At 37.7% G+C, this 14,783-nt stretch overlaps 1 protein-coding gene across 2 annotated transcripts in view; it reads left to right on the top strand.

The window, feature by feature from the left end:
- The window catches only part of LOC139761352 (uncharacterized), a 93,274-nt gene extending 79,131 nt beyond the window's left edge, over window positions 1-14,143 (top strand). For both annotated transcript variants that reach the window (XM_071685437.1, XM_071685436.1), the window contains one exon: window positions 1,886-14,143. In XM_071685437.1, coding sequence (XP_071541538.1) covers window positions 1,886-1,973 — 88 coding nt within the window. In that variant the 3' untranslated portion in view covers window positions 1,974-14,143. The remainder of the gene's footprint in view (window positions 1-1,885) is intronic.
- Window positions 14,144-14,783: the final 640 nt, after the last annotated feature.

Here is a 14,783-nt window from a genome sequence, read left to right as displayed (position 1 = left end):
AGAGGTAAAAGGCAGGTGAGAAGTAACAAAAAATAAGATGGTATGAACATTAGCTAGGAACCTCCAAAATAAATGCACTAGAGTGCCCACTGCCACTAACCCTCAAAGGATGAAGCACAAAAGGCTAAGAAGAGGCTCTGGAGTTTACCAGTTATGGAGACACTTTTGCTAGGGCCACCCCTTTGACAGAGTTCCTCAAAGGACCAAGTATCAGAGATATAAATTCACGGTATAACATTGCCTGTTCATTGTGACTGGGACATATTAGATAAAAACTCTTGAATCACCCACCTTTGCTTGGAAGTTAGATATATAGACATAATTGCTCATAATGGCATCCCATGCATTGTTACCGGATACTACATCCTAAATGGAGATGTCAGAGTGACCTTGCCAAAGGTGCTACAAATATCTGTGGTTGATAGAAAGTTAGTTAATGCAGTGAGGTTTTACCAAGAGAGTATGGCATGGGTGCTTGCATAAAGGGAGAAGCGTAGTTGATTCCTAGTGGAGGAGGGTGTGTAGTAAGGATGTGTGATGTCACCATGAGTGTTTGATTGGTCCATGGATGGGGTGGTGGGGAGGTAAATGTGAGGACCATAGGGGTGAGGGTGCTGGTCTGTAGTATGTGGGGGTGAGGGTTGGGATAATATAGGATGTGCATCAGTTGCTGTTTGTAGATGACACTGGGGTGTTGGCTAACTTCAGAAGCTTTTAAGAGAATTAGACGGGTGTGTGAAAGAGAATGTAATAAATCAGTGTGATCAAAAGAAAGACGGTTGGGTGTGGTGGGGTCAGAATGGCTTGAGTTTGAATTTGAATAGGGTCATACTTGGAGGAAATGGAGTGCTTTAGTTACCTGGGAGTGCATGTGGCAGTATATGGCACTATAGAAGCTGAAATTAGTCATAGGGTTGAAAAGGGGCATAAAGTCCTAAGTGCAATAAGGAATGTGTAGAAGGAGAGGGCTGTAGATGAAGTGCTGCATAAAGTTGGCTGATGATGAATGCATTCCAGAGAGGGTTTGCATGAGCATGAAGATATTATCTTGCGCCTGATGATGCAATGAAATTGGTGATGGTTTCATTGCCTAAAAGGGAAGGAAGTAGAAATTACTGTAAGAGTGACGAAGGAATAAGTCCTTCCAGCAAAATTGGTTAGGCATATTTTAGGATTTCAGTAGATTATTTTGAAAGAGTTAGTTATAGTGATTGACTCAATTGCTTAGGGACTGTTTATTCTAGACAGATGATTGTTTTGTGCGCCATATATTGATTGATTCTATATCAGATTGAGTGCTCAAGTACCCTTATCTGTTTTTAAGCTCTGTTTATGTACCATATATAGATAGATTCTATATCAGATTAAATGCGCGAGTACCCTTATCTGTTTTTAAGCTCAGAGAAAGTTTTCATCCGAAAGTCGTCTATGAGTCAAGATAAGTTGAACTGAAGGTAAATGCAATCACTGGCACCCATTTTTTCCTCTGTGTAGGAAAATATGTACTCAATATTCTCTTAAGGCAGAGCAACTTGAAGTTAAGGTGTACTGCCATCTGATTATATGATCAAGATTTTTTTTTATGAATGGTTGGTGCAGGTTGCTTCTTTGTTATATTATTTCTGTCATGAATGAATGATATGTAATCCAGAGTTATGTCTGGAATACACAGTTGAGCACTAGTATCCATTTCTTGTCCTTTTAGGTTTAGAAAATTTTTTCACTTCTTGCAGGAGTTTTTATCCCTTCAAAGATTGTATGTCCCCTTTTCTACCTGTACCTTCACAGACTCCTCCCTCATACATTTGAGTTAATACCCATCACACTTATTAGTTCCTTTACCTTTCACAGTGAGGGAAAATTCCTGATCATCCTTCCATTATAGGTACACTCAGGAAGCCTACTACAAAAGCCGACCCTACTATACCCCAGAACCACAGCGTAGAATATTTCCTCGTCTGGGCAACCCCTGACCCCCAAGAATACACCCGAAAGAGGCCCATAAAGCCTGCGAGCCTCACCTTCTCAGTAGCCACAAGCGCACAGGATAGGAGCCTCTGGACCAGGCTCTTACTACTTTGGGAGAGTGGCCACCAGCAGCTAGTCATAGACCAGTCAGTTGTAGCACAGATCAACACCTACCTTGTCTAACCTGCCCTACCACTTGCTGATGAAATCAACCAGTCAGCATTTGCTCTTGCCCTCACCTCACCCAGACTGGCCAGCAGTAATTTATTTGAAAAATTAAGTAATATCAAAAGTCTGAGTGTTCCCAGGAGTGGTACCACTCTAATTTTGTGACTTTATTTTGTTAGGCCTGTTTCTTTGTGCCAATGTATGCTTAGTTCAGACTCATCCAGGTTTGATATATGAAATTTTGTTTTGAAAAAATTTTGTATTGTTCTAGAATCAGGTAGATCTTTTCTTTTTAAGATCAGAATTATTCTTGTCTCTTCTGTTTTTGTTAAGAACAAAAAGAATAGCATTGCTGGTTGGTCATGATGTTCCTTTTTTAATCAGTTGCTACAAGACTGCAACATTAATCATCTTTTCATAAATCAAACAATTTTTGTGCTCAGGGGAAATCATTGGATATACTGATACTTTAATCTTTATCATTCTTGAGTAAGAGACAATGCAAACTTCACTGCGTCGTGGTAGTAAGGCCCTCATTCAAAAAGGAATTTATGGTTCAGTGTAAGAAATAGTTCCATTGGGACTAGTAACTGAATGGTCATGTGAGTGGTGTAAGTTTTTGAAGGTAACACATGATTTGTTTTGATACTGATTGTTGTACAGGCTGTTGTTAGGCTATCTAATCATTAATTTTGGTGAAAAGTTGTATCTTCTGGGTGGGAAGTTAAAAGAAAAACGTCCCAGATTGTGATATCTGAAAACAGGTGAAAACTGCAGTTTTCATTTATTTTATTTCACTTACATTAATTTTTTTTATTATTACAGCTTTTGAAATGCTGGACCTCCACTGAGATGCAGCAGCCTTTTGTACAAGAATGAGAGTGAAATAGGTACTCTGATAAGAGTGGGAACCAATTTACCTCAACAATAAGTTTCAACATTTAGGACAACAAAAAATATTAACAACTATTTAAAACAATTTCGTTAAGTTCCGATACTGAGATTAAAGAACATAAACTTATACTGCGCTCACGCACATACACCAAAATGCTCACACACGCACTGTATTATTATTATTATTATTATCATTATTATTATTATGATGATGATGATGATGATAATGATGATGATGTGACCCTAGAAGTCCATGTATGGGGATCCTGCAATTTCAAGGGTATGCTACATTCAGTAGGAGGAAAATGATGGAATCTTTTGGAATGATCCTTGACAAGATTATGTTTCATTTCTTCCATTGACCATGGTACACCCGCACTGAAGTTGACTTGCCACTCACAGCATTACTTCTTACAAGCAGAGTCTGCAACCTAATGTTTGTGTGACATTAGGTTGCAATTGGGAAATTTTCATCACCGCAGATGTATCATCATCTGTGGATGAAACGGAATACAGTTCAACCTCGTCAAGGAACTTGTCACTCCAAAGAATCCTTCATTTCCCTGTTACTGATTGTAGTGCAGTCTTGAAGTCACAGGAACCCTGTGAAAGGGCTCCTGTGGTTGTGTAATGAAAAGAAAATGGCAAATGTGTTAATTTTTTTTCATGTTTGCCATTTCCAGCATTAGCGAGGAAGTGTCAAGAATAGATGACTGAACCGTAGAGGGAAAATTCTCATTTGGCTCCCTTCTCTGTTCCCTCTTCAGGAAAAGTTAAACAGGAGGGGAGGATGTCCAGTCCTGTGCTCCCACCCCTTTTAGTTACCTTCAATGACACGCAGGAAATACTGGACAGTATTCTTTCTCCCCTGTCCATAGGGATGATATATGTATCCCTGGGAATGGGGAAGAAAGAATATTGTCCACATATTTCCTGCATGCTGTTGAAGGAGACTAAGAGGGGCAGCAGTGGGTGGCTGGAAATCCTCCCTTCCTGTATAACTTTCCAAAAGAAAGAAGAGAGCAAGGATCCAGGTAAGGATTTTTCTTAACTCTACGTGGCTCATGCTGGAAATGGCAAACATATAAAATCATATATATATATATATATATATATATATATATATATATATTTGCGTGTGTGGACGTGTATGTATATACATGATTATGTGGGTGGGTTGGGCCATTTTTTCGTCTGTTTCCTTGCGCTACCTCGCTAACGTGGGAGACAGTGACAAAGCAGAATGAATATAAATATATTTATATATATTTATATATTTATATATATATATATATGTATATATATATTAATTGTATGTCGCTGTTTCCTGCGTCAGCAAGATAGCGCCAGAGGACAGCACCAGAAGACAGACGAAGAATGGCCCATCCACTCATATACACATACATACATAAACAACCATATACGCACATATACATACATATACTTATCAACATATACATACATACACATACACAGACATATACACATGTACATATTCATAATTTCTTGCCTTCATCCAAGATAACATTCTCTCCTTCCACACATTCTTCATCGCTCCCAGAACCTTTGCCCCCTTCCCACCTTGTGACACTTCCACTACCATGGTTCCATTCGTTGTTAAGTCCTTTCCAAGATATCTGGAACACTTCATGTCCTCCTATTTTTCTCCATTCAAACTTACATCCCAATTAACTTATCCCTCAAACCATACTGAACCTAATGACCTTGCTCTTATTCACATTCACTCTCAACTTTCTCCTTTCACACACATTTCCAAACTCAGTCACCAACCTCTGCAATTTTACTTTTGAATCAGCCACCAGAGCTGTGCTGTTGGCAAACAACAACTGACTCACTTCCCAGGCCCTCTGATCCCCAGCAGACTTCATACTCACCCCTTTCTCCGAAATTCTTGCATTTACCTCCCAAACCGACCCATCCATAAACAAATTAAAGAACCATGGGGACATCAAACACCCCTGCCACAGACTGACCTTCACTGAGCATCAATCACTCTCCTCTCTTCCTACGCGTACACCTGCCTTACATCCTTGGTAAAAACTTTTCACTGCTTCCAGCAACTTGCCTCCCACACCATATGCTAATAAGACCTTCCACAAAGCATATCCATCAATCCTATCATATGCCTTCTCCAGATCCATAAATGCCACATACAAATTCATCTGTTTTTTCAAGTATTTCTCGCACACATTCTAAAAAGCAAACACCTGATCCACACATCCTGTACAACTTCTGAAACTACACTGCTCTTCCCCTACCTGTTGCTCCGTACATGCCTTCACCCTCTCAGTCAATACCCTCCCATTTAGTTTCCCAGGAATACTCAACAAACCTATGCCTCTGTGGTTTGAACTTACCTGTATCCCCTTTGCCTTTGTACAATGGCACTATGCATGCATTCTGCCAATCCTCAGGCACTTTACCATGATCCATTCATCTGTTGAATATCCTTACCAACCAATCAACAACACAGTCACCCCTTTTTCTATAGATTCTACTGCAATACCATCAAAACCTGCCGCCTTGTCAGATTTCATCTTCAGCAAAGCTTTCACTACCTCGTACTGGACTCTACCTGCTCAAGGTTACACCTCAAGTGAAAAGTCACATTTTACAAGACTTTATCATTGGGACTATAGTCTTGTCAAAGAACTTTACAAAGTTCCCGGTTAACATCAGAACTCTTCCATCATATTGATCCTGGAATAATTATGAATGAATTCAAAAATATTTTATGATAGTCGTATAAATGTGTTAGAAATGAAATGTCTGAAGATAGCATGTGGCATGAGTAAAGTTGGTCGAATATGAAATGGTAGGGTAAGAGAGAGATGCTGCGGAGGAGCATGTATGAGAGAGCTGAAGAGGGTGTGCTGAAATGGTTTGGACACATAGAGAGGATAACTAAGAGGATATACACATCGGAAGTGGAGGGAACATACAAAAGGGGGAAATCAAGGAAAAAATGAAAGGATGGAGTGAAAGATGTTTTTGAGCATTCAGAGCCTGAACATGTATAAGGATGTAAGGTACGCTGTCAGTGAGCTGAACCAGGGCATATAAAGCAGTCAGATATCTCTGGTTTCAGTGCATTGTATACAACAGCTAAAGAGTGGACTATGAGTGAATGAGGCCATTTCTTTGTCTGTTCAAGGTGCTTCCTTGCAAACATGGAAATAGTCAGATGAAATTTTCTTCCATACTTACCTACTTTTCTTGCCTTAGCAAGATAGTGCCCGACACAGATGAAGAAAAGGCCTCACTTGTTCACATCCATTCCCTGTTTGTCATATGTAATGCACTGAAACCACAGCCTCCTATTCACAACTAGGCTCCACAGACCTTTCTGTGGTGTCCACTAGGTGCTTCATTTGCCCAGGTTCAGTCCTGTGACAGCACATCACCCACTGTATCACACATTGCTTCATTTCACTCCATCTTGTGTTCACCTTACACCCTTCAACATGTTCTGGTCCCAAGCACTGAAAGCCCTTTTCATTCCACCCTTTCATCTCCAATTCACTCTCCCCCTCTTCCTTTTCCTCTGCACTTCTGACACATATACCATCTTTATCAACCTCTCCTCACTCATCATCTTATGTCTAAACCATTGCAGCACACCCTTTTTAACCTTCAAAACCATACTCTTATTACCACTCTTCACTCTTACCCTTTCATTTCTTAATTGATAAATTATCATTTCTTAATTGATAAACCCCACTCACACCTCGTGTTGTCCTCAAACATCTCATTTCATGCCTCTTTCATACATTCTCATCTAAAGCCTTCACCTTTCACTCGTACAACACCGTCAGGACTATTATACCATCAGACTTTCCCATCTTTGCCCTCTCAGGCAGTGAAATTATTTTTCCACACATTCCTTGGTGCTTCCAGGACCTTTTTCACCCCCTCATCCACCTTATGACAAGCTCCCTTGGTTCCATTCACTGCCATGTCCACACCCAGGTATATGAAACACTTTACTACAAAGTTTCCTCCAATCAAACTCACACCTCTCCTAACCTTTCTGTTTCTATTGTTAAACCTAATGATCTTGCTTTCATTCTCTTTTATTTTTCGCTTTCTTCTTCCACACACTCTATCAAACTTCTGCCGTGTCTCACACAAAGCCATTAGACTGTACTTGCTCGTGGAGGAGTCACCTCTGGCAAGACTGTTCTTACATTTGACTAAAGAGAGTAGTCTCTCTTCATTGATCTTCATTACCCTACTTTTGATTATAATGCAGAATTGAAGCTGCAAGAGGCCCATAAAAGAGGTCCTTGGGTCATATATAATAATATACACATATGCCATTTACTTCGTCACACTGACTCACCACCCAGTTACCCATGCATGTTCCTTGTGATCCAGGCACTAACATATTCCATATTAGGTTTTGAACGTCATTTACATATCTTGAGTAAAATGAATGATAGTAAAATTATAGAAATGTTTTCATACTGTGGGTTCCAATACCTATAATGTGAAATCTTTATTTGTACTGTTTTTTATTTTTTGTCAGTCATCTTTTTATGTTTGTTTATACTATATATATATATATATATATATATATATATATATATATATATATAATGCACAATCACCACTGGAAAGAGAAAATTAGAAATAATGAGTACTTTCTTTATTACATCCTCAGACAGATGTGATAAACAAAAGTACTCACCAATTCTTATTTTCTCTTTCCTTTGGTTATTGTGCGTATACCACTTCTTCACGGTGGAGTGAAGATTCTGCATATATATATATATATAATATATATATATATATATATATATGTGTGTGTGTTTGTGTAAACTGCATAAGATAATTAGTCCTTGTCTACTTTTTACGGATTTTTTGTGGTTATTAAATGATTTTATGGTTTCTCTACTTTTTGATTTAATAATAGGTAAAGGCTGAGGAGTGATTATCTGATTGAATGGGATGAGTTAAGCAAAATTAACTCTAAAGTATATCTTGAAATATGTCATTGTGAATATATCATTTTTATCTTGGGGTAGAGTCAACTCTGAGTAGGAGAAATAGCACAAACTGCTGAGCACGTTGCATATGGATAGTTTTTGATTATCATGGGACCACTTCCCATATTGACCATGTTTTTTTTTAAGTGAAAAGCTTTTGTTACATTTGTAAAGATAAGGAATCAATCTAAATTTCATTTCTCTATGGTGATCAGGAATTTTTATGTTTAAGTTTAAATGAGAAGTTTTATTTGGTGAAAATTTCCTTTGCAGTCATAATGAGATTACACAAGAGGTGACTATGGCATTTCAAAAACATAGACCTGCAAAAACAACCTCAAAGACTTTACAAAGCTAATTGTTCAAGCTCCTGTGACCTTACATAGTAAGGCATAAAAGTGGAGGAGGTAAGGAGGAACAAGTGGAAGTAACTGTGCTAAGAGGATGGGAGTTTTTACATGCAATTCACAAAAATCCTTAATTATCAGAAGGCTGTGGAACAAAACCCCTAAAAGCCATGGAGAAGTCATATGTAAATATATGTATACATGTATAGCGGATATTAAATTGGTATATTCCCTGCGTCTTCCAGAGTGCCACACTATAACTTTTATCATTGATAAAGGTTTTTTACTGGTCCATGATATATGAAATATCGACTTCAGTCCTCTGTAAAGTTTTGTTATCTATTTTGTTGTGGGCGACAGTTTATTACCTTTTCATCTTATGTGAACTGCTGAATGAACTTGGGTCTAGTCACTCTAGTACTGCCCTATTATTGTGCAGAAACTGTCTTCATATTCTCAGAAGCTTCTGTTGAGACTTGATCAGTTTATTAATGGAACACTCTCGAGCACATGAGCATGTTTTAGCTTCACGTAACCCATTTTTTAAGTCTGCTCATCATGAATCTTGAACTGTTAATTGTTAAACTTTTTTATCACCAGTGGTAACACAATTGGCAGTGCCATTGTCTGTCTTTGTATAATACTTGTTAGGGAAGCCTTTTAAGACAAAATTATCAAAAAGTATTCAAACAATCAGACGTGAGCCTTTTTCAAGGAATTTCTTTTTTCCATGAGTCTAGTGGTCCATGAGATTCATGCAGCTCTGCAGAGAAGTGATCATGCATATACTTCATGTATTTGGAATACGTAACCATGGAGTATGGTTGGTTCCTTTTAGATTTAATGAAGTGCATGACTGACCATGTTATGCAGTTTTTGTCTTACTTTGCATCTGTAATAACCCCAGTAGGTAAGCTTTGAAATAAGGTCAGATTGCACTGTAGACCAACTAGAAATAAAAATTGGCAAGCCTAAGGCAGATCCCGAAAACCTGACCTGTAGGTGTTTGATCTTAGTATATGTAATAAATTTTTTCTTTTTTAAGTCTGGCTCATGTCTGCAAAAAACAAATTGATGGTCCAGACATTTGTGTGTCTCACCAGTGGTGAACTTTTGCATTTCTTCATTATTTTTGTCATTTCGGCTCATATTGCAGAATCATGGAACTTGGTCTTGTTAGAAAATACTTATCTATTGATAAGATAGTAATTACCCTATAAATCTTGTGTTTGATGATCCTCTGCTTATTAAATTTGGTCAAAAATAGATCATGACCATTCGTCATCTAGCATTGGGTCAGTAGTTTTGACCATTAGAGAGAATAGACTGAAATATTGTCCATACCTTCATTTTATTTTTCCAGAAAGCTATATTAGAAAGTTAAAGACAAATTACCGAGATGTCCATGTGACTCAATGAGCAGTGTACTTAAATAATGAAGATCTGATGATAATTTGACATTACATATGCTCACCCTGACAAATGGTTATAAGAATATGATGAATTTTAGCTTTTAAATTCTCTGTATGAAAGTCACTTTAGGGTTAGCAGTGCTGTAAAAAAAAAAGTATATTTTTTTCATTTCATGAAACATTTAACAAAAACTTTCATCTGTGATGATTCAAACTGACTTGGATCTGGATGTGGTTTCTTGATGAAGCTGTTTTACCCCAACCAAAAGTTCAAAGCACAAGAATGTTAGGTGTAGGTGATGGCTGCGCTCCAAACTGTTGATGTGTGAGTCTCAGTTTTTGAAACAAATCAATTCTGCAGACTTTAGCAGAGAGCAAGGGTCACATTTTTTTTTTCTTCTTTTTTTTACATCTTAGAATGTTTAGTTATCCTGGGTCAACATAACTTCCACAGACATTACTGGTAGCCTTATCCAGTTGCTGGGCTCTGTGTCATTGTCTCATGAACCTCACAGCAGAGTAAATGATCAGTAAAAGATTTGCAAGCCCCTCACCAGCTAGGTGTGGATACAGTACAGGTGGAATCCTCATCCACCTCAGCTTCACAGTGGTATTTGTAGCTCGTCAATTAGCCATCAAGAAGTCCAAAAGTAATTTCTCTGTTCCCTGGAGGATGTGATTTTGAAGATTACAAAATATGAAATGTTTGACATTTTTTCTTTGTTCATGTGACATCTAAGTATAGCACAACAAAAGTTACTAGTACTGTTTCTGGCAGCTGTGGTAGCCTAGAATGATGAAATAGTGTTTTTATTATTTAATGCCGGTTCCCAACCAGTTGTAATGTTGTTGCTCATTGTTTCACCCAAACACTAGGAAGGAGAATTAATCCCGAGTGATTTTTTTTTTTTAAGATATAACAATTATTTTTGCATCATCAAATACTGCTGAGTCTTAAATTGGTGATCTTGCTAATCCTAGAAATTTTAGGGTTAGGTCTGCATATGTGATATGGTCATTAATTGTAAGCCAATCTTCATTTTTTTTATGATAGAATGGTTTTATTTCATTTAATATTTTAGGCAGGAAACTTAATGAATTTACTATGTATCTGTAAATGAGAAGATTTAGACCCTTTATGGTATTGGTGGTTCTGTTTTGTCAGTCCAATAACTGTATATAGTTTATTAATTTTTCAGATTGTATTCTTTGATATTCACATGTCATCCTTTACTGGATATTTTGATCTTTTTAATGACCCCTTCAAAGGAGTCTCTTGGTTTTAAATATAAATTATCATTGGTCGTAGAAGAACTAGTTTGGAGTATTAGATAGACTTTATGAATTTTGTTATATTTTTATACGAGTCTATATTGAATGTGATCTCAGCCAGAGTAGCTTTTTAACATGCCTGTATGTATAAGAGTGCAATAGGTCAGGCATATTTTCTTAACTGGGTTATTTCAGTTTCCTTCCTCTTCCTTTCATCTGTAGTGAAATTATCTTGCCCCCACCTTCCCCAAGCAGTCTGTTTTCAGTCTCCCAGAGATGCATTAATCACCATGTTCTGAACTATCTTGTGTTGAGGGACGGTCACATCAACAAGTATCAGCATTTGCTAATGCAGTCCATTGTTGATGTGATATAAAGAGAGAGAGATCCTGCAAACTGTGATTTTTGTGCACAATACATTAGAAATAAAAGTCATGGAAATATTTCAGGAACAAAGGTAGCTTGGTTGCAGACTGAGTTGTGGAGGTAGAAGACAGCCCCCTCCCCCCTAAAAAAAAGCCAGTGTCAGGTATACTGGGAGAATGTTTCTGTCTCCACACCTGGGTGTGTTACGTTTTCAAAAACCTTTATTTAAGCATTATAGGTTTATGGGAATATATATTTCACACACTACCCAAGCCACTGTGTGCAAAGTTCAGAGATGTATAAGAATTTGTAAAGCCACAATGGTTGACTTTTTACCCAAGCAGTCTGTCATTTACCATTTTACTTTTGAATTAAGCCAGTAACTTAGTTAAATAGCAAATAGATATTGATACTTATGTGTCTCTGCAAAAGGACACATCATGTAATCAGTATGTGTATCCTTGTATTGACAAATATTCCTGCATATAAAGCTAAAGCAGGATGGCACATGTAGAATCTGCCTCAAACATTTGATTTTATGGTTCCCTTCTTATTATTTCGATGTTGAAGACCTGCCTGTAATGCACCAAATGCTTCTCAACAAATTGTAGTTGGTTTAATAACTATCAAATTAGCGGAGCAGTTCCAACAGGTTTGGACAAAGTGTTGTGACCATTTGAAAGGAGTGAAAGAACCCTGCAAGTTAAAGGAGGAAGAAAGACATTGTAGCTGAAATTCATAGAGTGAAGTAAAAGCAGAAAGGAGAAAAGTAGTGAAAGAGGGAGAAATTGTGAGATATACAAAATCATGGGTGAAGGGTGAATGGAAGTTCAGAATGTTTGCCAAGCTATTGTTTACATTGGTGCAGAAAAGAACTGTTGAAAGTTGGGTCATTTGCTTCCATAGACATCCAAGATTAACTTGTTGATGATATTTTGTTTTTGGTAAATATCAAATCATTTGATAGAATGATGATACCAGTTTTCAAAGTTTTAAGTTGAAATGTCATCATATGCTTTGGGCTTGGATGTTTGGATGTAAGAGATTAGCTTGTAGAGCATAGGTGATAAAAATTTTTGAGGGAAGTTACAGTGATGGAAGAAAAAGGACAGTAAGGAATTGGGGATACTTGTGGATTTGGAAAAAGAAATGTAGTTAAAAGAGAGGATGGAATGTAGATTTGATACGGGAGGTGGAAAGAACGGAAATAGACAGACAGTGAGTGTGTGCATCCGAGTAACCTAAGTGGAAGTAGTGTGGAGGGAGACCAAAGAATGTCAGAAGGCCATTATAAGGTAGTCTGTTTATATCAGGAGGAACATGGGATGTCCCAGTCCAAGTGTTTGTTGGAGATTTACTGATGCACTCATGCAGTGCGGTGAGGAATGGCATATTAGATTTTAATTGATTGATTGGAGAAAAGTAGAAATTAATTCTTATACATATGAACTGGAACAGTGCTGGGTTATTCAGTTAATTCCTATGTATCGTCTGTGAAAGGATCATTAGCACTTGAAATCTGCCAAGAATTTTCACTTTGCCAGCGGAGGGCGACACAAGCAGTATTGATGTGTTCACCTGGAACATTGCTGAGCATGTTGTTAGCCTCTGTATCAATGACCCCACTCAAAGTATGAAAGCTACAGTCTTTAATGCAGCATAATATACCCTTTCTGTTTCAATGGTATTATATATATATAAAATACAGTACTGACAAAATCAATCATAATAGAATGACTTTATGAATTACAAAGAGGAGTTGTATTTGGAGTCCTTGTGTACTAGTGATGCTAAAGATTGTAACAAGAAGAGGCATCATGAATATGTAATAAGTTGCATATTTAGTTTCACTTAATTGATTACAATAAAGAAATTTTATGTATTGTCATAAATGATGCATAACCTGGAGGAGGAACTAACTTATGTACAAGGGTTTGATGTGATGCTTAAATCACTACCTCTTGTTTTCTGCCATAGGACAGTTATCCTATGATTTTTGCTTAATTAGAAACTGTGAAGAAGGTTTTCATTGATCAGAAAAACTCCCATATATACTCTCTCATTCAAGATATGCACAGGCAGAATCATTCTCCATTGTGGTCATTGTAAGTCAGGTGAGATCCCACAGCAGCATTTAGAATGCTGCCAGAAGTCATTTCATCTTTCAGCATGCTTAACATGGAGCCTTTGGTGTAATTGACTTGAATACAGGTTCTCCAGTGACTGGTATCACAACACGGACACTTGACAGTGTGCGCATTGGCATTGTGTACAGGTTTGCCAGTGTTGCTTTTGACTTGCTTCTTTTCCATATGAGGTCCCAGCGCACTTTCTTCCTGTTTCTGTTTACAAGCTTTAACTTAAAAGTTTCTTAGCGTGGCCATAGGACAAAGTTCCTCTGAACTACCGAGTGTGGATGATTTTTTAAATACTTCTTACTTGAAGCAAGACTGCGAGGGGTGAAAATTTTCCCACATTATTGATTTAATTTTCTGTTGAGGCTACAGGGCTAAGTGATGTTATAGTAAATGCCATGGTACAAAGTGCACTTGCTGTGTCTTATGCTACCTATAATTGTATGCAGTATGTAGCATCCTATCAGGGGGTCTGTATTATATTTTTTCCTTTCCTAGTCGATGATGCATTTGTGGGCATCATTTTATAGGTTGAGAATGCCTATCTCATGGGGTGGGATTAGCCAAGTGCGCTGTGAGCAACACAAGATTCTTGGTGACCAGATCACCTAATCTCAGCTTTAACAGTAAGTAAAGAGACAGGTATTTATGTTCATAAGGAACAAAAGTCTCAATGAAGGAGTCCAGCCTGAAACTTGGTGGTCGTCACATTTCTTGTTGATCAAAAGTACACGGTGCAAGCTGTCACTCGCCTTGCCCAGAGTGAAGTCCAGCAGCTGCTACATTGGTGTTAAATGCTGTTCAGGTTATTATATAATGATAATGTCAAAAAAGAAAACTGGGTAGATCAATGGAGGATACTACTGTGCATCATTCTCAGAAACTATCAAGAAAATGGGTTAAAGATGATTTTCTGGGAAGGGATAGTGGCATTACCTCCTCCTGATCTTTGATTCTAGTATTTGCACATTGTGGCAGGGAGTGTTCAAGCCTTCTCTGTTAACTGCAACAAAATTGAGTTGGACTTGAGCTGTAGTGGCAATAACATGAGCTAGTTTTAATGAGGTGGAGAAATGTGCTGGAGTTAATCACATTGTTCAGTTATGATTTTCTTGCTTTCTGCTGCATATGATATTGCAGTGTTGACATACATTGTTTTTATTTTTGCTGCATATGATATTGCATTGTTGACACAGAATGTTTTCTGCTACA

Source organism: Panulirus ornatus, chromosome 40 (assembly GCF_036320965.1).
Source record: "Panulirus ornatus isolate Po-2019 chromosome 40, ASM3632096v1, whole genome shotgun sequence".
Lineage (NCBI taxonomy): Eukaryota > Metazoa > Arthropoda > Malacostraca > Decapoda > Palinuridae > Panulirus > Panulirus ornatus.
This window is presented reverse-complemented; position numbering and strand designations above follow the sequence as displayed.